At 38.3% G+C, this 23,989-nt stretch overlaps 1 protein-coding gene across 1 annotated transcript in view; it reads right to left on the bottom strand.

Moving 5' to 3' along the window:
- Nucleotides 1–23,989, bottom strand: part of HECW1 (HECT, C2 and WW domain containing E3 ubiquitin protein ligase 1) — a gene marked incomplete at its 5' end in the record, with an annotated part of 167,334 nt that overhangs the window by 94,791 nt on the left and 48,554 nt on the right. Inside the window, 2 exons of the mRNA XM_083379003.1 lie at nt 8,026–8,195; nt 14,176–14,251. Coding sequence (XP_083235129.1) covers nt 8,026–8,195; nt 14,176–14,251 — 246 coding nt within the window. The remainder of the gene's footprint in view (nt 1–8,025; nt 8,196–14,175; nt 14,252–23,989) is intronic.

Here is a 23,989-nt window from a genome sequence, read left to right on the forward strand (position 1 = left end):
GCTGCAAAAAAGATTATAAAAAGTGGGTTGATCGATAATAATTTGCTTTATGACCATCACAACTTAAGGTCCTAACAGGCAAGCTTCACTACAGTCATAAGTTGAGAACTACTTGTATATGAAAAAGTGCTACAGTGCAAGATTGAATTCCTATCAATAAGTGCTAACTGATAAAGAACTTCTTGCTTACAGATATCTTTTGTGGCCAGTTTCCTGCCAAACAATTCTACTGACCAATTAAGTCAACCAATACTTAATAAGGAACATTAGATAAAATTCTCCTATAAATCTGGTCAATGAACGAAAAGAATTAATCCCACACTCACCTGCAATAACTGTTATGTACATAGGAAATGAATTTAGAAACAAATCCCTTTCATATTGTCAGAGGCAGTATTTGAAGATACTTGAAGTTACCCTGTGCTGAAATAGTAGACCTGGGTGAAAGGGAGGTGTAATATAAACCAATTCCTGCTGCAAACATTCAGCTGAACTGAGGAAGACCTTTAATTACATTAGAATTAAGCTACAGAATTGGGGAGTGGAAATTTACTTTAAACCTAGCAGATTATGCTCTAAGTCTAAGCTCTCAAAAATATGTAGGGTGATGAATGAAGTATGAAATGGAATCTGGGAAACAGAAAGGATGTCAGAATACCCTTCTATGAAAACTGCTGACTGTGTCAGTGCCTAATTGATTCGAATCTATACAGCTCTTCACAGCTTACAGCTTCAGCTGAATGTTTGAAATTTCTTGTTGACAAATTAATTCTTTGTGTTCATATTTTCCAAACTGAACCTACCTGGCATAAATAGGTTATATTTGTTTTCTCTGTATTGTTTGACTATCTTACCTTATTTGCTATTATACCCATTCATAGATTCAATATTCAGTAACTATATATACAGGAGCTACCATTTCCATCTGTTCTGCTCCATTCATTCACCCTCATCTGCACAGGATCCTTAAAAGGAATCGCCATGAAGTGTCATACTCCAATGTTCTTTGAGTACATTCCATAAGTTTTTAGATGTAAGGTTAAGGCATTTGAGGCTATGCATATTATTCAGTTATATTTATATTATATTATCACTACCAAAAACAATTTTTTTGATTTTGTTCCCAGTTGTTTATTGAAATTTTCTGTCATATAATAATGACACTCAACCAGTCTCTAATTATGTTCTTGTAATGCCAACCTCTGCCTTTATTTAATAATTACCAGCTTCACCAATAATCATTTTGTTTCACAAAGTGTACAAAAGTCTAACTTAACATTTGACTTAGCAACAAATTAAGCTATAGTGAATGAAATTTAGGGAGTACAGAGTATCTTTATGTGTTGTGCTAAAACAGAAATATTATGTAACTTTCATAAAGGCATAGCTTATGAAAAAGCATACTCTCTTTCAGCTAGTTTAGTAGGATCTTGGGCACTGAAATATCCCTTGAGGAGGGGAGATCTTGAGATAATCCATGTGGTACTCCAGACAGCCACTCCTCATGAATATGAATTAGGTGGGGTTTGTTTTTGGTTTATGAGTTGAGTAGCTGGGAATTGAGGGAGAAACAAGGTGTGTTCACAATCATGAACACTTGACTTAGATTAGTTTCTTAATTATTTTGGATTTGCTTTTTTATTGCCTTGGAAATACTAAGACCCTTTACTAAGTGACTCACATTTTTCTTAAAGAAATAATTTTTAAATACAATTTTAAAGTTTGGAAAAAACATTACTTTTTGGATTTTTGGACCAATCCCTAGAATCTCTAGAACTCAAAACTAATCACAAATCACAAGAAAACAAAGCAAACAATGAAGTAGGCAGTGATGAAAAAAAAGAAAAAAAACTCAAACAACAACCAGGAGACGCAGGAAACACTCCCACAGATAGGCACAAATGTCTTAAATGCTTATATACAAATGCTCAAAGCTTGGGGAACAAACAGGGCAAACTAGAAGCAATAATATATGAGGGAGCATATGCCATAACTTGCATAACGGTAACCTGGTGGGACAAAACCCATGAATGGAATGGACTGATAGATGGACACATATTTTTCAAAAGAAACAGGCCTACAAAAAGAGGAGTGGGAGTTGTGTTATATGTAAGAGAACACTACATATCTGCAGAAATGCATATGATCAAATATAAAATCTCTCCAGAATGTATATGGGTCAATATAAAAGAGGGGGAAAAAGTGACATTGCCATAGGTGTATATTACAGGCCACCCAACCAATCAGAAGAAATAGATGAACTCTTTGCCAACCAGTTAACAAATGGATGCAAGAAGCATACCACAGTAGTAATGGGAGACTTCAACTATCCAGATACCAACTGGGAGACAAACTCTGCAGTGAGTGGGAGATCAAACAGATTCCTAACCAACCTAGCTGACAACTTTGTCACCCAAAAGGTCACAGAGGGAACTAGACACAAAGCTATACTGGACTTAATCCTTACAAACAGAGAAGAAGTCATAGAGGGAATCAAAATTACCAGAACCTTGGGTGAAAGTGACCACATCATACTGGAATTTAATATAGTGCAAACACTAGCAATAGAAAACAATCCAACCAAAGTCCTAAACATGAAAAGAGCTGACTTAAACAGATTCAGAAAGAATCTAGAAAAAATCCCATGGATGGAAATCCTAAAGGGGAAAAAACTCAGGAAGCATGGGAAACCCTGAAAAATGTGATCATAAAAGCCCAGACCACCACAATACCACTGAGAAAGAAAAACAAGAAATCTAAGAAGAAACCAGCATGGCTGCACAAAGATCTCTAACAAACTAAAAGACAAAAAGGACAAATACAAAAAATGGAAAGAGGGGCACATAATTAGAGCTGATTATCAACAGACAGCCAGAACATGCAAAGATGAAGTCAGGAAAGCAAAGGTTGAGAACGAACAAAGACTTCCAACAGAAATCAAGGACAATAAAAAAAATTCTTCCAACACATTAACAAGAAAAAAATCAAGGAAACTGTAGGGCCACTAAAGAGAGAAGATGGCAAGAAAATTACAGGCAACAGGGAGAAAGCAGAGCTCCTTAACTCACACTTTGTGTCAGTCTTCACAGAAAAAGGAACTATAGCCCAACACACCAAAAAAAACCACTGCAATAGATATACCAGAAACAAAAAATAAATTAAGCAAGAAAATGGCAAGGGAACACCTATCCAACCTTGATGAATACAAATCACCGGGACCTGACAGACTACATTCCAGAGTTCTGAAGGAGCTGGCAGATGTTATCTCAGAATCGCTGTACCACATCTTTCATAAATCCTGGAGCACCGGGGAAGTACCTGAGGATTGGAAAAGTGCTGATGTGGTCCCATTTTCAAGAAAGGGAAAAAAACGGACCCAGGAAACTACAGACCAATCAGTCTAACATCAATACCTGGGAAGACCCCAGAAAAAATAATAAAAAAATAAATCTGCGAACAACTAGAAACAAACAAAGTCATAACTAGTAGCCAACACGGGTTTGTTAAAAAGAGATCATGCCAAACCAATCTCATCTCATTCTTTGATAAAGTGACTAAGCTAGTAGACAAGCAAAACTCAGTGGATGTAGTATACTTAGATTTCAGTAAGGCATTTGACAAGGTAGACCACAACCTACTCCTTGCTAAACTAGGGAAAGGTGGAATAGACAACATCACCAACAGATGAATCTGTACTGGCTAACAAACCATACTCAACGAGTAGTCCTCAATGGCACTATCCACATGGAGAGAAGTAAGCAGTGCGGTAGCACAAAGCTCTGGTTTAGGCCCAGTACTCTTACATTTAGGTAGAAAAAACCAAAGGTACAAATACAGATTGGGCAAGACCTGCCCTAAAAACAGTAACTGTGAGAGGGACCTTGGAGTCCTAGTGGATGATCCCTTGACTACGAGCCAGCAGTGTGCAGCAGCAGCCAAAAAAGCTAATACAATCCTGGGTTGTATAAACAGACATATAGAATCAACATCATGCGAAGTATTATTACCACTTTATACCACCCTAGTAAGATCACACCTGGAATACTGCAGCCAATTTTGGTCACCTTATCACAAAAAAGATGTAGAGAGTTTTGAAAAAAATCAGAGAAAAGCAGTTAAGATGATCAAAGGCCTGGAGACTAAAACATACAAAGAACTGGACTTGGGTTTGGCTACTCTAAAGAAAAGAAATAGGGGAGACATGATAGCAGTGTTCCACTATTTGAGGGGCTGCCACCGGGCAGAGGGGCCAGGTTGTTCACCAAAGCACCAGAGGGAAGGACAAGAACCAATGGTTAGAATCTGATCAAAGAGAGAAGCAACCTGGAACTAAGGCGAAACTTCCTGACAGTGAAGACAATCAACCAGTGGAAGAGCTTACCCCCCAGAAATTGTGCTCCATCACTGGAGATTTTTAAGAGGAGACTGGATATTCACCTGTCTGAGATGGTTAGGTTCTCCTGCTTGAGCAGGGGGATGGACTAGAAGACCTCCAAGGTCCCTTCCAGATTCTATTCTATTCTATTCTATTCTATTCTATTCTATTCTATTCTATTCTATTCTATTCTATTCTATTCTTAAACAACAAAAGGAAACAGTGTTAGTTTTTAGAAAATTAAGAATAGATTTAAGGATCCAGATAGACTACAATTTTAAATTAATTACAAGAACGCTTCCCATTGGAAACTATGATTGTTTAGGTTTGTTTTACAGAAAACATGATAGGATGGGGTTTTGACATTTGGACACTAAAGGGAGCAAGAAAATAATAAACAGTTCAATTAATGGAGAAGGAAACTTAAGTTTAATTAAAATGGAACAAAATACTTTAAGAATGGAATATCTGATTGATATTTGAACAATGGTCTTCAATATTATCTGATATGACAGTGTGTCAATGAAGTCATAGAAAAAGAACAAACTACCGTATTTTATGGCGTATAAGACGACTTTTTAACCCATGAAAATCTTCTCAAAAGTCAGGGGTGGGGTGCTGAAAATTTAGGGACAAGGCTGGCTGGGAAACCTGGAGTGGATCTCCCATTTAGTCTGCGCAGGGAAAGCGGGACCATTTGGAGTAGAAGCTGCAGTCTGTGATTTTTTACAGGCTGGGGTCTGGACGTCTTTCCTTCTAAAGTTGAAGAGCAGCTGTAGTCTATCCCAACTTGAAAGGCAGGTGGCGAATGCCGCAGCCAGAGCAGCTGCTTAGCTCTAAGGACACATTTGACTCAGGAACTGGGCGGGCTGGCTGGAAAACCTGGAGCGGATCTCCCATTTGGTCTTTTTTTTTTAATCCCATTTATATCCTGCCCTTCTCCGAAGACTCAGGGCGGCTTACAATTTAAAGCACAAATCAGTGTGCTTAGCAATAGCCTTCATTCTATGTATATGCTTGCTTATTAAAGCTTTCACACACACACCCCCAACAAGCAGCATTATTACAAAGTCAGCTTATTGCTCCCAACAATCTGGGTCCTCATTTTACCTACCTCGGAAGGATGGAAGGCTGAGTCAACCTTTGAGCCTGGTGGGATGCGAACCTGCACTAATTGCAGGCAGCTGGTGTTACTTAAGGCTCTGTGCAGGGAAAGCTTTAGAGTGAATTAGGAAAAGTGAAAACGTGAATTAGGAAAATAGGAAACGGTTGCTGGAATTGGGTATGTGTAGTTTAACGAAGAGAAGGGTGAGGGGTGACATGATAGCAGTGATTCAATATCTCAGGGGCTGCCACAAAGAAGAGGGAGCCAAGCTATTCTCCAAAGCACCTGAAAGCAGGACAAGAAGCAATGGATGGAAACTAGTCAAGGAGAGAAGCAACCTAGAACTAAGGAGAAACTTCCTGACAGTTAGAACAATTAACCAGTGGAACAACCTGCCTCCAGAAGTGGTGAATGCTCCAACACTGGAAGTTTTTAAGAAGAGACTGGACAGCCATTTGTCTGAAATGGTATAGGGTTTCCTGCCTTAGCAGGGGGTTGGACTAGATGACCTCCAAGGTCCCTTCCAACATTATTTTTATTTTAATTTTATTATTATTATTATTATTATTATTATTATTATTATTATTATTATTATTTTAATCCACTTGCACTGTTTTATGTTTACATGTTTGATGACAAACAGCCTTATGTTTATAAGTGACAGTTTTCCTACTAAGTACCTGCATGTCATAAGCATTTGAATTAAAATTACCATATTAAAATCAAATCTGATGTTTTTTAATTTTTATTTGGTGTGCGTTGGAAGAGGGGTAGTCTTATATGGCGAGTATAGCCCAAACCCTATAATTTGACAGGAAATGTAGGAGGTCGTCTTATATGCCCAGTCGTCTTATACGCCGTAAAATACGGTACACCATATCAGTCTGAAATTATTTTGAATATGGATTTAAATGTGACACAAGTAATGAGGATATGGAAAGGTTATATTGGATATATATATAAATGAAACCAGTTAATATTTCATTGCTTAGAGATATACTGAATCTGAAAAGTGATGTGGATAATTTTGGATAGCCATAAAATACAATTTGGCATGAATTGTCTGACACTAAAAGACTGAAAACTGTCAATCATAATTATGAAGAGCAAGCCAATTTAAAAAAAAAAGAAAGCTTATGCCAACAGGAGAAGATGAAAGCCTAGGCAGAAATTTCTATTTTAAGTAGGTCAGCTTTGCATGAAGGACATGTTCGAAATGCAAGTAGGTGCTTGAAAAATTGCTCTCAAAAATTTGGATTGAATTCTTTCCAAAGAAAGGAATGACTGAGCTCCAAAAAAGGAGCTGAATCATACTCAAGGAGATTTTAATCATTGCATACATATGCTGAGTTTCTTTGTAAATCCAACACAGGGTGGTATTTTTTTGTTCATTTAAAGTAACATAGTCAGTATGAATTTACAGTTGCTCATACATAGCATGGAAAACAATCTCCAAATATTTAACAGTACTGACTTGCTCTTTTAAATGGTTATTTAATTGCCAGACATGTGCCATAGGGCACTTAGCAAAAACAATGACCTTGGTTTTAGAGTAATTAATTTGTAGCTGTTATTTTTAGAGTGATTAGCCAGTATACTGTATAAAGCACCCGATTCAGGACAATTATGTTGGAGAAAGCAGCATGACATTATCTGTATACAGAAAAACAGAAATGTCTCTATTTCCCAGTTTTGGCAGATGAAGTCATGCCCTATTCAGTTTGTCTATAAGAGTTACTGTAATTTCTTTTGTGCAGTGTCACTCTTTCATCTGGGAGGTTTTATATAACTTATCCATAGCAAAAAAATAATCAGCTGAAGGAGAGTTCAATTTCTCCCATAGTTTGGATCTATAGATGAAATCAAAAGCACATCTAAATGCTGTGTAGAGTGATATGTGAGCTCTGGAGGAGTAATTTTTAACTAGATGTTGGAGAATTAAAGCATGGTTAGGTGGCTTTCTCTGAAGCCTGCCTAATTGTCAGCCAAAATATTCTCAATTACAATCCAATAGCTTGTTATTCAAAAGTCTAGCATACAGTTTGTTAACTACACTTAGAAGGTTGATGGGACAGTAATTGGTGGAATGGCTCTTTTTGTGGAATGGCTTTGTTATGCCTAATATCTTCTATGTGTTTCTTCCTCTACATTTATTTTATTCTCTTCCCATTCATAATTTTCACCACGTTCGGACAAGCCTATAATTTCCAGGAAATTTCAACCCCTGTTGTCTCTCAGTTAGAGAAGATATCCAATGTGATGTAGTGATGAAGATGCTGCTTCATATCCAGTCTCAGGCATAGAAACTCACTGGATAATTTTGGAACAGTTATTCTCTCTCAGGCCATCACAGTGTTTTTAATAGGGAAAATAGGAAGAGTGAGTGAAGTCCTTAAAAATGATTGCTTTTTTAAAAAATAAAATGAATATACCAAACATTAAAAGTGAGCCTTTTCTTTCTATAGAAGAAAAGATCATTCTATGCCAGCAGGAGTAATCTTGCCTCTTTTTTCTCTTTCTTATTTCTTTCTTGTCCGTCGCTTACCTCTCCTTGCCAGATGGGATTGACAGTGTTACACATAATCTTGGATCTTTTTTCCTGTCCATGGTGTGGAAGAGCTGGGAAGATGCTATGCTTTCCAGGCTGGATTGAAATTTTAAGGTAAGGATCCGGATTGAAGAACATGCCTTTCTTCAAACCAAAAGCTTGGAAATCTGCAAAATGTTAGATATCCATATTAGCATTATTTCTACATTCTGTTTAACTATTAGTCTTACTTATCATTTGAAAATTTAAATTTTGTATTAAATTAAATAAATATGGGTGGTCCATGTTTAATGACACAATTGGGATTGGCAACTCAGTCATTTTAAGTGAAGCGATCACTAAGTTAAACCATCGCTGTGCTTATGATTTTATTTCAGTTTTCCTTTGCTATATAGATCTGCAAAGGTTATAAATCTGAGGATTGGTTATACAGTTACTTTTTCATCTTTATTGTAACTGCAAACAATTGCTAACTGAAGACATAATCAGAACAGAACAGAGTGGAGTGGAGTGGAGTAGAGTAGAGTAGAGTAGAGTAGAGTAGAGTAGAGTAGAGTAGAGTAGAGTAGAGTAGGATAGAGTAGAATATAATATTGTATTGGCCAAGTGTTATTAGACACAAGGAATTTGTCTCCAGTGCATAAGCTCTCACTGTACATACAAATAGCATATAATCGTAAGATACCAATAAGAGAAGGCAGTAGAAAAGATGAGAAGGATAATAGCAATATAGCCTTATTAAATGGGGAAATATCCTTAGACATAAGACAGTGCTGTGGGAATTATCTGTTAAGCAGAGTGATAGCATGAGGGGGAAAAATTATCTTTGTATCTAGTTGTTTTAATATGCAATGCCCTATAGCAGCATCCTGAAGGGAGGAGATGAAACATTTTATGTCCAGGATGTGAGGGGTCTGTAGATATTTTGTCAGCCCTCTTTCTGACTCATGCAATATAGAACTCTTCAATGGAAGGCAGGCTGGTTGAAATTGTTCTTTTCTGCAGTCCTAACTATACACTGAAGTCTGTATCTGTCCAATTACAGGTCCTTTATCTGTCCTGTCTACCAAACCAGACAGTGATAGAAGAACAAATGACAGACTCAATAATTCCTCTGTAGAACTGTAGCAACAGGTCTAATAATTAAACAAGATTCAAAACCAGTGAATTAAGTTTTGATTATTGTTCTGAGATGTAACCAAATAAAAGCACATTAAAAATATGGTAGCATTCACAATATATTCAATTGTGGCAAAAGGTTTGATGAAAATAGATGGGGGCAAAGATGCTTCAAACGCTAAAAGAATAAAAGGAATGTGCCCACCAAGGATGAAGCCACATAAAAAAGAGAAAGACATTTATGTTCAGTGAGACAAATCCAGAACAAAAAATATTTTGAGAAACTGAATCCTGAATAATCTAGAAAAGATCTCTCATGGCTTCCAGCATCGCTTCTAGAAAGAAGACAGGAATGAAAAATGCAGCTTCCTTTCTCTATCCTGAGGCTCTCGACTGGCCAAACTTCATTATGGCTAATAGAAAAATGTAAATAGGAGAATGAACATGGGCCACATTGGATATTCATGATGGAAATAAAATCCTGATAACTGAAGTTGCCAGATACTTCTGCTATATATAGACTGAAACATTTGTATAACAAATATACAAAGAAGAGTAGTGTTGTCCACTTTTGAAATGCATTTCTTGGGTTCATATGAATCAAAGAGGATGAAGACACCTGTTAAAATTCTCTAAGAATATTTTTCAACTCAATCTATTGATGAAGATTATTATAGTATACATCATTTCTGGCTGTTTATAAATCATAGACCTCTGCACAAGTGTATTCAAGATGGACAGTGATTAATATTTATAAATATAATATTTATATTTATAATATTTATAATGTTAATATGTAAGGTATAGGTCTAAATATATGAGTCCCAATAATAAATAAATAAATAAATAAATAAATAAATAAATAAATAAATAAATAAATAAATAAATATTGTATATAGCTCTTTAAATGTATGTTATGTATGTTTACACTTTGAGAGCAAGCAACTAAACTTCATTTTTAATGTGTGTCATTGTGCCCACAATAAAAAATGACAATAAAGGTTATGTAAGTGCTATATGTCAATCTGTTTCAAAATGACAGCCAAATTTTAAAAACAAATGAGAACATAAGAAATGGATGATTTTTTTCCACTCATTTAAAAACTAGCACAAACTGCACATTTCATAACACAGATCAATTTTTGGAGGTGAATTTATTAAAATGATTTAGTTAGAGAAACAATAATAATTTCACACACACACACACACACACACACACAAATGTATGTATGTGTGTATATATATTTGGAGATAGAGCAAATTAATGTTTTCTAATATAATTGTATATATCAGAACAGGGACAGTGGCATAATTAAGGAAAATAACTTTTAAACAAACAACAAACAAAAATGCCTGAGACTACAACCCCCACTATTTCTAGCCAGCATTATCTATTGCAGATGAAAAGAATTGTTGCTTAACATACAGGATGATTCCAAATGGATGAAGTTGGGCTTTATATTAACTAATTAACTTGTATGAAGTTATGGGAGCTAATTCTAAAGAATAATATACAATAATTAACTATAATATATATATAAGATGATGGTCATAGCAAACACTATTTTCCAACAACCCAAGAGACGGCTCTACACATGGACATCACCAGACGGTCAACACAGAAATCAGATTGACTATATGCTCTGCAGCCAAAGATGGAGAAGCTCTATACAGTCAGTAAAAACAAGACCAGGAGCTGACTGTGGCTCAGACCATGAGCTTCTCCTTGCAAAGTTTAGGCTTAAACTGAAGAAAGTAGGGAAAAGCACTAGGCCACTCAGGTATGAATTAAATCATATCCCTTTGAACATACAGTAGAGGTGACAAATAGATTTAAAGAATTAGATCTGATAGACAGAGTGCCTGAAGAACTATGGATGGAGGTTCGCAACATTGTACAAGAGGTAGCAACCAAAACCATTCCAAAAAAAAAGAAATGCAAGAAAGCAAAATGGCTGTCTGAGGAAGCTTTGCAAATAGCTGAGGAAAGGAGGGAAGCAAAAGGCAAGGGAGAAAAAGAAAGATATGCCCAATTGAATGCAGAATTCCAGAGAATAGCTAGAAGAGATAAGAATGCCTTCTTCAATGAACAGTGCAAAGAAGCAGAAGAAAAGAACAGAGATCTCTTCAAGAAAATTGGAGACATGAAAGGAACGTTTCATGCATGATAAAGGACCAAAATGGCAGGGACCGAACAGAGGCAGAACAGATTAAGAAGAGGTGGCAAAATTACACAGAAGAACTATACAAGAATGAGCTTAACATCCCTGATAATCACAATGAGGTGGACACTGACCTCGAGCCAGACATCCTAGAATGCGAAGTGAAGTGGGCCTTAGGAAAGCTGAGCAACAACAAAGCTAGTGGAGGTGACAGTATTCCAGCTGAGCTATTCAAAATCTTAAAAGACGATGCGGTAAAAGTGCTACACTCAATTTGCCAGCAAATTTGGAAAATTCAACAGTGGCCACAGAATTGGAAAAGATCAGTTTACATTCTAATTCCAAAGAAACACAGTGCCAAAGAATGTTCAAACTATCACACCATTGTACTCGTTTCACATGCTAATAAAGTTATGCTTAAAATCCTACAAGCTAGACTCCAGTAGTATGTGGATTGAGAACTACCAGAAGTACAGGCAGGATTTTGAAGAGGCAGAGGAACTAGAGATCAAATTGCCAAAATATGCTGGATCATGGAGAAAGCTAGGGAATTCCAGAAAAAACATCTACTTCTGCTTCATTGACTATGCTAAAGCCTTTGATTGTGTGGATCACAGTAAACTGTGGCAAGTTCTTAAAGAGATGGGAGTACCGCACCATCTTATTTGTCTCTTGAGAAACCTATATGCGGGTCAAGAAGCAACAGTGAAAACTGGACACAGAACCACTGATTGGTTCAAAATTGGGAAAGGAGTTCGGCAAGGCTGTATACTGTATACGGTCAGTCCTAGAGGAGATCAACCCTGACTGCTCTTTAGAAGGCCAGATCCTGAAGCTGAAACTCAAATACTTTGGCCACCTAATAAGAAGGAAGGACTCATTGGAGAATAGCCTAATGCTGGGAAAGATTGAGGTCAATAGAAGAAGGGGACGATAGAGAATGAGGTGGCTGGATGGAGTCACTGAAGCAGTAGGTGTAAGTCTGAATGGACTCCAGAAGATGGTAGAGGACAGGAAGGCCTGGAGGAACGTTGTCCATGGGGTCGTGATGGGTCAGGCATGACTCCGCAACTAACAACAATAACAACATGTATAAGAGTGATACAAAGAACATTATTTTATTAAAATTTTCAGTAAAAATTTTTTTGTCATGCCACTTAAAGCTCAACAAGACTAGTATAATCTGAATACAGTATTCCAGAAGCAAAACCCCTTCTCTTTTGTTGCCACCTGTCTATGAAGAAGAAAGGACCTGGAGTAGGTATCTGATGAGTACCTTGCAGAATGCTTAGTGTACACTGTAACATTATCTACTAAAATAAGAAGACACAAATGGACTTTTTTGGGGGAAAGTGGACAACAAATTAACCTTGGGGTCCCGGTGATATTTCACTTATACATTAAAAAGGAGGAAATATTTTATTTTTTTAATGTTATTGCTAACAAATATAGCTGCTTTTTAACTGTTTTCAGAAATAAAAAAACAATTATGATTACGTGGTTTTTAAGCCAGGAAAAATGTTGAAAAGAATAAAGGCCACGCAGGTTTGGATTGTTAAAGTAATTTTCAGAACCTGTATTCCAAGAAGATGCAGCAATTTCTTATTAAGAAGGCCAGGAAATACTCTGGCTTCCCTGAAAGGCAGCTTATCCACCATCATTATTTTCCCTCTACAAAAGCTCGACTAGAAATGAGACCTCACTAGATAGATAAAAAAATTAAGGAAAGAGAGGATGTGTTTCTTAGCAGACAATATCTGATGAAATGGAAAGCAGAAAAATCACGGTTTTAGAGCAATCTCCCAAAGAGATTTACTGTGGAGTTAAAAAAAGGGGAAGAGCTATCTGCAATACAAATATATTAAATAATGAGTCCTACTTTAAAAGTTACAGAAAATCCAAGTGAACATATTTTAATATGACAAGGCTTTTCTTGAGCAATAAATGTTTCATCTAATTTTCTTACTATTAATTAAAATTTATTATTTATTATAATAATTCTTTTCTACTCTTCCAAATCTTTTAAAGCCACTATTGTGGGGGTCCTAATTAGTTAAAAAGGAATGTTTTTCAACAATTTAAATCTACCATAATGCTTTACCTAGTGACATCTGAAAGAATGGGATACATTTTACAATTTGCTCATTTTTATTACCTATGAGCACATTTCTTTAGTATTTAGTATTTGATAGTTTCCATGACATTAATAAATGAATTAATATTAGAGGAAGGAGACACAATAAGAAGAATGGTACAATAAAGAATACGGTAAATTAAATATCTAAATTATGGCTCAGGAGGTTGAATAGCGAGAACAGATACTGCTGAATGCTGAAAAAGCATTGGTAGTGACATGATTTTAAAATCTAGTATGCACTAACTATGCCTCTTCCTTTTTCCTTAAAAGCCTTACTTATTAACAAAACTGAAAAAGATGCCCAAATTCACATAACTGCCATGTAAAATTGAACAATGCTTACCTTACTAATCTTGATGAGAAATATTAAAATATTTCCACCTCTTTAATATATAACTGAAATATCACCAGGACCCAAGTTTAATTTATTGTCCACCTTCCGTACAAAACTACATTTGCATCTTGAAGAACTTTCATTTTATTTTAGTAAACACTTGTGTTACAGTGTAAATTAATCATTCTGCAGGGTGTCCAAAAGATATCTATTCAAAGTGCTCTCTTCTTCATAGACAGGTGGCAACAAAAGAGAAGGGATTTTTCTCTTGGAATACTGTATTCAGATTAGACCAGACTTGTTGAGCTTTAAGTGGCATGACAAAAAAGAATTCACTAGAACTTATAATAAGATAATGCAGTCTTCTTGTTTTTAAATGTTAGAGAAAAACATACCTGAAAGGGAGAAACTGATCAGCCTTCTGCTTCCATGCCCCTGGCCTGAATCTTCACTGGTGATATTTTTAAAAATCTGTAATGAAGAAAAAAAGTATCAAAAACATCAATACTTTTTCTAGAGTAACATTGGGTAACAATTTAATCCAAGAAACACAGTCGAGGAGAAATCAATGATAAACATTCATTAAGCAACTATTGATTAAAACACTTCTGATAAATCCATGCTTTCCATGTAAAGAAGAAATAGTGGCCTCAGGGGAATTTCATCCCATAGATGTTTGGAAGGCAAAGTAAAGGATTACTGTAGTTTTATGAGTGGAGAAGAAACTTTCTCTTATCTTTGCAAATTACAAATATGTATTACAATAAAATAGATGATTGTCATTCAGGTTAGGATTACTAGGTTTGAGATCAGTGGTACGACTTTTAGAAATGAAATATAATCTCCTGTATGTCCAACAAAATACCAAATTCATGTATTTCTCCATAAAGACTAAAATGAGGGTTACTGCACCCAGTTGCACATCCTATTTTTTCTTATTTTTTTGTGCATAAAGCACTAGATGTACACAATTCTAGCTGTCCAGCTTCTGATGATCTGAACAGGAAAGCTGTGGTAATTGCAATGAAAGCATATCACCAGCCCAAGATGTCATCAATTGAAAGGTAACTTTAAGGGGAAAAAAAGAAAGCCATCCAGTTGTCAAATTAGCAATCTAATGGCACATTAGCTATTAAGATAGTGTGCCAGATTTCACTGGATTTGCTTTGCTTGACTCAATTTATATCACATGTTGCTATTATTTGTTCTCAACAGACCTGCTTGTATAGGCATTTTTGTGTGGGTTTTTTTTCCCAACCATCCAATAAAGTGCAAATGAAGGCCATCAAAATCAATACTGAAAAAAAAAGTTTCCATATGGGATTTCTTCAATGCTAAAAAATTTATAAAATAATGAGGCCCCAGCAGTACCTTTTCCAACTAACACATTTTACTTAAAGGAATAAAGGAATAAGCTGCAGCTCACAAAAGCTTCTGCCTTTTAATAACACTCAGAAAAAATGCTACCAGATTCGTTCTGATTTTTTTTTGCCACCACAGTCTAAGAATGTTATGCTCTTATAATGTTTATAAAATCTCATTACCTATTTTGGCCAAATTTTTACTCCAAGCCATCATTTACAATGATATCCACTCAAAGTAGGTACCAAGTTGGACCGTGTTCTATAGTAACCAAGTATTTCCTCATATTCTTTGCAAGGCCAATGACAATTATTACTAGTATAGGTTTTGTGACCAAAGAATTTCAGCAGGCGGCAGCATTTCTCTGACATTAAGCCGGGTCAGGGCTTCTAGGACTATCAGCTTGTCCTGAGAAATTGGAGGTGGGAGGGAGGAATCATGGAAAAGGACAGTGGTAACCAGGGCTTTTTTTCTCATAGAACACTCAGAACGGAGTTCCGGCACCTTTTTTGGATGGAACCTTGTAGGGTAGGCAAGGCAGGTTGTATGACGTGTGAGTTCCGGCACCTTTTTCTTTTACAAAAAAAGCACTGGTGGTAACACTTTCTTTATGCTGGTAAAAAAAACTCTATGAACATGAATACAAGGAACTAGCCTCAACTCAAGTTGGTAATCAAAGTGCAAGTGATTTATCTAGATTTTAAGTAAAAGAAAAACAGCTTTGGATGGTATTTTAAAATATAACAAACAAAGAGATATTTTTTGTAGAGTAGTTCTGCATTAATAACCTGACAGAAATATTGTTCCATGTTGGGAAAGGAAGACAACACACTTTGTTTTACTTGGTTTGAAGTCAAAGTAAGATTTTCAAACTAGTAATATCCAGAATTCTCTTTCATTAATCCTATGTCTTTATTAATACATATATTATGTTGTATGTTTATTAATATCTATATTACATGTGAGGATTTGTTTACATTTATTCTTTATAGTTACATTGTTTCTGCTTTTATTATTTCAACCTATTTACAAATGAAATTTTGTTTTGCTAGGGCAGTTATTTCATTTGTAAAGAGGTTGAACTTTTTAGAGACCGAGTGTCCAAACTGCAACCGAAACCCCACTTATTTATCCTTGGGTGCCAGATGGCCATGGCCCACTGGGTGGGTGTGCCCAGCATGGGCATGGCCTAATGGGTAGGCGTGGCCAGCTCCAGGTCTCTGGAGCTCGCATCCATGGCCTCGCGGTGATTTGGGGGCATGCAAGTGGCCTGATCCACGCTCTGGAGGCCTGGAAAATGCTTCTGCTGCCTGGATCCAGGGCTGCAGAGCAATTTTGCGCATCCCCCACAGCTGATCTGGGGGCAGAAGCATTTTCCAGGCCTCTGGAACCCAGATCCGGCTGCTGGGGTGCTGCAAAAATCGCTCTGGAGGCTTACCTGGACTCGTGCTGGTAGCTGCCTCCACCATCCACCTCGGATCTGCCTAGCAGCTCTTGCAGCTGCTCCCTGACTCTCAGTGCAGAGAGAAGGAGAGTGAGAGTGCAGGCACACATGGAAAGGCAAAGGGGAGCAGCCTGGCCCCACCTCCCTCCAGGGCGATGGCATGCGTGCCCACAGGGATGGCTCCATGTGCCGCCTGTGACATGCATGTCATAGGTTTGCCACCAAAGTGCTAGGACATCTGACTGATGTACAATCCGAGACTGTGAAATTTGCAATTCTGAAAATAACGTAAACTTTCATTCTTCTAACTATCTGTAGGAATTTCCCAGCAGGCTGTTAGAAAGATTGATGCATTATTTATGAGATTAAGGCATAGATCCATTCTGTAGCAATCTTACCATCAGTTATAAATCTATTTTGTACTTCTAAATGCAATCTGTGTTATAGCTGACATTTATAGCAGATAAATCTTAGGAACATGATTGTTCCCTTATTTAGCACCATTCAGACTAAGTACAAGGGAGGGCATAACTCCAAGAGAAAATAATTACAGCACTAAATACTAACATGGTAAATTTCTCAGGGTACTGAGAGCAGTAAAAGTCACACAAGAATACACTGAGTTATAAAAGTAAAAAGTAGTTTACTTTTGAGGTGGTGTAAGAACAAAAATGCACAGTCAAAAAATAAACAGTCCAGGTCATAAACAATAGCAACAGTCCAAGCTACAAAGTCTTCTTACCGGTCCAGAGGTCAATACACAGTTCAGGTTACAACAGTAGTAAACCAACAGCAGAGCAAAAACAGTAATAGTAGAGATCAGTGAATTCAGAGAGAGAGAAGCTACGTTCCTAGCTTCCTCTTATGGCCATGAGAACACTTACACACCCATTGGCCAATTAACATCTTAAAGACATAGCATTATGGTTAATATATTTTCAACCCAACATTGTAGGCTAGCACCATATGCCTAACACTCTCCCCTTTGGGTAGAATAATATATAACTCTTACAATCTTATGCACATTCTTTCACAATTAGTATTGTGTTTCACAGCACTTTGTACCTTCGTAAAATGGTCTGCAATATTTACATCAGATGAACAATACTCTAGCTGTATTAATTTATCTTTGACACATTGTCTGACATTCAAATAACGAAGATCAGTATGTTTAGATCTTGTTCTTACTGCAGCATTGTTAGCCATCTTTATCTCAGCTTGATTGTCCTCATATACAATGAATGGATCATTTACATTTAAACCCATATCTAACAATAATTGTTTGTACACTAGCAGTTCTGTACATAACACTGATAAACATGAAAATTCAGCCTCCATTGTAGACAAGCTTATGTGTTTTTGTCTAATGGACTTCCATCTAATCAAAGATTGGTACATAGTCTTATCAAATACAGGACTCTCAACATTAGTGTCCTTAAAATCCATAGCCATCGGAGTTTTTTGCTGGTTTACACATTTCCATATTGTATCTCTTTAATAACTGAGATATTTTACTGGCTTGCGAAACCTTAAAACCCCTATTTGTTTTCACAATATCTAACCCCAAATAGTGGCTTATGGGTTACAGTTCTATCTACACCTTTCTTTATTTTATATATCCATTTACAACCTATAGCTTGCTCACCAGGTGGCAGTTTTGCTTCCTCATAAACCTTAAGATCCTGCAACGACTTCAACTCCCTGTTCATTGCAGCTTTCCATGATGCCTGTTCCTTTTCAGGATACATCCTGATCTCATCATAGTTAGATGGTTCTACAATAACTTGACATACTATACTAGCTTCATAGCGATCAGGTGGACGTCTGATGCGCGTTGAACGCCAAGGAATTACAGGGCTTTGAATTTCTGACTCCTCTCCTTCCTCTGATTCATCTTTTATCTCCCCTATCTCCTCTTCATCTTTTATATTTACAGGAGAAGTATTATCATTACTAGTTACGTTATCAGAGGAGTCCTCAAACACTAGAGGATCAGTATTAACAGTTTCTTGCTCTAACCTATCCCAACCAACGTGCTCAAGGAATTTTGCACTAGAACTGTTATATATATTAGTTGTGCCTCGTTCCCAGAAACGATAGGATCTATGGTTAGCTTCATAACCTACAAAGTATAATTGCCTAGCCCTATGTTGGCCTTTACTCCTGAGTTGTGCAGGAATGTGGACCCAAGCTGGGGTGCCAAATGTGTGCAGGTAATCAAGGTTTGGTCTTCTACCATGCCATATTGTATATGGTATTTTACCAGTAGAAGTATTAACAACTATATTCAGAACATGGTTTGCACATTTTGCTGCCTCCCCCCACAGTCTATCTGTTAAGCCAGAATCTTTTATCATGGTTCTCATCATGGCTTGTAATGTTTGCCCATGTCTCTCAACAAATGCAATATGTTGAGGCCTATAAGGGGCTGAATGTTTATGCTCAATGCCAGCTGATTCTAGCATATCAACAAAGCGCTTATTTGTAAATTCAGTACCATTATCAGTAACTATGCACTGAACTTTTCTCTTTGTTTTTCTCTCCACGAACTTCAGCCAGTTTGCAAATTGTTGGAAAGTGTCTGCCTTTGACTTAAGCAGATAACAAAAACCATAACGAGAGTAGTGGTCCAATATACTTAAAATATAACATGACCCTCCTAAACTTGGTTTCATGGGTCCAATTAAATCAGCAAACACAACTTCCAAAGGTACAGTTGTTTTGAAACCGTTTAACCTGTTTGCAGGAGTTGCCTTACTTTTTTCCTGATTACAGGCATTGCAATTCAAATACTTACTACATGGCTTCAGTTTAATTCCTTCTACTAACTCAACTGTTTTATGTAGTGAGTTAAAGTTTACATGCCCTAACCGCCTATGCAATAAATGTATACATTCATCATGTGGCTTCTTGTTCTCACATATCGAGTTAGCTTTAACTGTACTAACCTGGTTCCTTGTGAGAACGAATAAACCATTTTTCAAATTAGCAGTTACACAGGTTCCATTCCTCTCAATAGTGCATTGCTCCCCTCTGAATGTTACCACAAACCCAACTTTAACCAATTCCCTTACAGATAATAGGTTGAATCTTAGCTTAGGTATATATAACATAGGTAACTGTTCATCAATGCATGGACAATAGGAATTACCTTCACCAGAGGCCTTCATCCTCCAACCGTTTGCCAGTGAAACATATTGGTTGCTGTTTTTCATATTAATAAACCTCTTTTTCACTTTAGTAATGCATTGTGAATCCCCACTATCAACAACCCACAATTCATTATTTTTGGATGTTGATTCACCAGAAATAGCCAAACCAATGCCCTTTTTAGCCTTTCCACTGCTATTTACATTCTGCTTTCTTTCCTTTCTACAGAATTTGGCTATATGCCCTCTAGCCCCACAAGAATAACATTTCTTGACATTGTAAGCAGTGGTAAATTGCTGCTCCTCTTGTGGCTGTGTCTCTCTCAGCTGGTCTCTGTCACGCCTCCTCCTGGACTCTTCCAGCAGTCTCCCAGTAATGTTAGTCAATGTCAGTTCCTCTCTGGTCAGGACTTCCAAAGAAGAAACATACCCATCATAACTCTCATCCAAAGATGACAGAATAATGTAGACCTGATGCAACTCTGAAAAAATCAGCTCCTTTTCATGAAGCTCTTGAAAAGTTGCCTTCATGTAATTTAAATGGGTCAGCATATCTCCATTCTTCTGCAGACGAGCCCTAAACAGCTTACGTGTAAGGTGTATATGTGCACCCACACTGTCTCGAACATAAAGCCTTCGCAAAACATCCCAACACCTAGCAGCAGACTCCTCACCACGAATATGGACAAGTTGCTGGTCATTCAGTGTTAGTCCAATAATGCAAAGAGCTTTCTCATTGCTTCTTTTAAAGTCGTCTAACTTCTTTGCATCCTCTTCGTCATCTGGATCCCAAGCAGTAGAATCTGGTGGGTTATTTACAACAGTCCATAGTCCTTCCTTGCGCAAAAGCAAGCAGCATTTTGTGGACCAGGAAACATAGTTTGTCCCATCCAACCGGGTTATCCAGGAGATGCCTGACAACAGTTCTTGTGCCATTTTACACCAAAATACTAACACAAACTCAGCTAGGAATACTGTGTGTACTAACTCTCAGTACAGGCCTGGGCCCATAACCAGTGTTAAGGAATTTGTGTGCAGGGTCTCCTTGTGCTACCAAAGAGTTGCACAGACAAGGAAGGGTACTGAGAGCAGTAAAAGTCACACAAGAATACACTGAGTTATAAAAGTAAAAAGTAGTTTACTTTTGAGGTGGTGTAAGAACAAAAATGCACAGTCAAAAAATAAACAGTCCAGGTCATAAACAATAGCAACAGTCCAAGCTACAAAGTCTTCTTACCGGTCCAGAGGTCAATACACAGTTCAGGTTACAACAGTAGTAAACCAACAGCAGAGCAAAAACAGTAATAGTAGAGATCAGTGAATTCAGAGAGAGAGAAGCTACGTTCCTAGCTTCCTCTTATGGCCATGAGAACACTTACACACCCATTGGCCAATTAACTTCTTAAAGACATAGCATTATGGTTAATATATTTTCAACCCAACACTGTAGGCTAGCACCATATGCCTAACACAATAGAATAGGGAGGACCAGAGATCTTTTCAAGAAAATTGGAGAGATGAAGGGAACGTTTCATGCAAAAATGGGCATGATAAAGGACCAAAATGGCAGGGATCTAACAGAGGCAGAACAGATTAAGAAGAGGTGGCAAAAATACACAAAAGAACTATACAAGAATGAGCTTAACGTCCCTGATAACCACGATGAGGTGGTCACTGACCTTGAGCTAGACATCCTAGAAAGTGAAGTGAAGTGGGCCTTAGAAAAACTGAGCAACAACAAAGCTAGTGGAGGTGACAGTATTCCAGCTGAGCTATTCAAAATCTGAAAAGATGATGCAGTAAAAGTGCTACATTCAATTTGCCAGCAAATTTGAAAAACTCAACAGTGGCCACAGGATTGAAAAAGATCAATTTACATTTGAATTCCAAAGAAAGGCAGTGCCAAGGAATGTTCAAACTATCGCACCATTGCCCTCATTTCACATGCTAGTAAAGTTATGCTTCAAATCCTACAAGCTAGACTCCAGCAGTGTCTCTTAGTTCAAGTGATTCAGAGTGGCTCGGTGCTCTCTGGCTGGCCTTTCCAGGTTGGCCCACCCCAGAGTCAGTTTGTTCAGCAGAGGTAGCACAGTGGCTGTAGCCATCAGGTTGCCTTTCTCCATCCGGGTTCCCTTCCTCTACAGCCAACTCCTTGTTGCTTGGGCTGTGTGAGCCTTCAGAGTCTATGCATGGGCCAGCTTGGCTGCTGGTTTTTGGACCTTGGTAAGGACTTATGATGAAGTCCTCACTTTGTGGCTGTTTTGGGAAATGCTTCCTAAGTTGATCGATGTGGCACCAGACAACTCGCCCGCCCTCCAGCCCCACTTCATAAGAGAGGGGGCCTGATGTTTTATTAATTTTTCCAGGCACCCACAATTTCCCATGGCCATAGTTCCATCGCCCACTTGCAGCCCCCTTGGGGGTTTGGGGTGCAAAGCTTCTGCTGCCACCCTATCTGGATGCAACCTGTCCAGTTTCGTGATCAATCGCCTCCCCCAGCGCAGCTCTACTGGGCTTTTCCCTGTAGCTGTGCAGGGCGTGGAATGCTGAAAAAGTAAAAAATCTGCCAATCTGTGATGCCAGTCCCCAGTCACTATATGCTTTAGTGAGTCTTTTGTGGTCCGGACCATGTGTTCAGCTTGACCATTAGAAGAAGGGTGAAACAGGGCTGACATTGTTTGCTCTCAGGAATGCCTGAAATTCTGCCGCTGTAAATTGGGCACCATTGTTGGATACTATGACATCTGGCAGCCCATGTGTGGCAAAGAGTTTCCTAAGCACCTGGATGGTCCTAGCAGTAGTCATGTTAGCAACTGGAATTACTTCAAGCCATTTAGAGTGGCTGTCGACTACTATAAGGAAGAACTGTCCCTGAAAGGGCCCAGCAAAGTCTATGTGAATTCTACATCAGTGAGTGTGAGTCTCCTCCCACCTGTGAACTGGAGCGTGCAGCATTTCAGGCCTTGATTGTTGGCATGTGTAACATCCATGCACCTGAGCTTCAATGGCCTTGTCTAATCCTGGCCACCATAAGTAGCTTCTAGCTAAAGCTTTCATACGGACAATACCCAGATGACCTTCATGCAGTGATTGTAAGACCCTGTCTCTTAGTGAGGTGGGGACTATGATCCTGTTCCCCCATAGGATGCAACCCTTGCGAGTGGATAGCTTGTGTCTTCTAGTAAAATAACTCTGAAATTCAGGGCCTGGGCTTTTATCCAGCCACCCTGTGTGCACCCAAGAAAGCACTCTACTTAGTGTCTAATCAGCTGCTGTTTCTGCAGCTATGTCCCCAGCGTGGAGGGGCAAGTCCTGAATGGACAATATGCGGGCCGCTGGGGCCGGATCTGGTTCGATTTGTGGCAGTGGAAGCCTACTCAGGCCATCTGCATGGCCCATTTCTTTGCCGGGTTTGTGAATCAGCTTAAACATGTATGCTGATAAAAAAATTAGACCATCTCAGCATTCTAGGGGATAATATATGGGGTGTCTGTTTGTCTGTGGTAAATAACCCCAGTAGCGGTTTGTGGTCTGTGAAGACTGTGAAGTCCCTGCCATATAAGTAGTCATGGAATTTTTTAACTCCAGCTACCATGGCCAATGCCTCTTTGTCAATTTGAGCGTAGTTACGCTCAGAAGAGGACAGTGTCCTTGAATAAAATGCAATGGGAACTTGGGTTCCATCTTTCTCTAAGTGACTCAAGAATGCACCCACCCTGTATGGGGATGCATCACATGCTAAGCAGACTGGTTTAGACTCCCTGAAATGAGTGATAGTGGAACTGACCAACAGAAGTGCCTTCAGGTCCTGAAAACGTTTTTCGTGAATGCTGGTCTACTTCCAAGAAGCTCTTTTATCTAAGAGCCTGTGAAGCGGCTCTGCCACTGCGGCCTTGTTAGGAAGGAACGCGTGGTAGAAGTTGAGGAGGCCCAAGAATGCTTGCAGCTCTCCTTGTGTTTTAGGGCTAGGTGCCATCTGAATGGCCTTCACTTTGGACTCAGCTGGGTGGATGCCATTAGCATCAATGCGAAACCCCAAAAATTCAGTTGAGGGAACCCCGATACTGCATTTGCTCTTTTTTAGTTTGAGGCCTGCTTCATGCAGCCTCTGCAGGATGGCTCTGAGCCTCCTTGCTAGCACCTCTGTGGATTCTCCGGCAATAAGCACGTTGTCAAAACAGCCTTCATGACCTATACTATGAGGCACCTTCATGCAACCTCCCCAATACTTGGCAAACCTCTCATGCTTCCCAT

This window comes from Vipera ursinii (assembly GCF_947247035.1).
Source record: "Vipera ursinii genome assembly, chromosome: Z".
NCBI classification, from domain to species: domain Eukaryota; kingdom Metazoa; phylum Chordata; class Lepidosauria; order Squamata; family Viperidae; genus Vipera; species Vipera ursinii.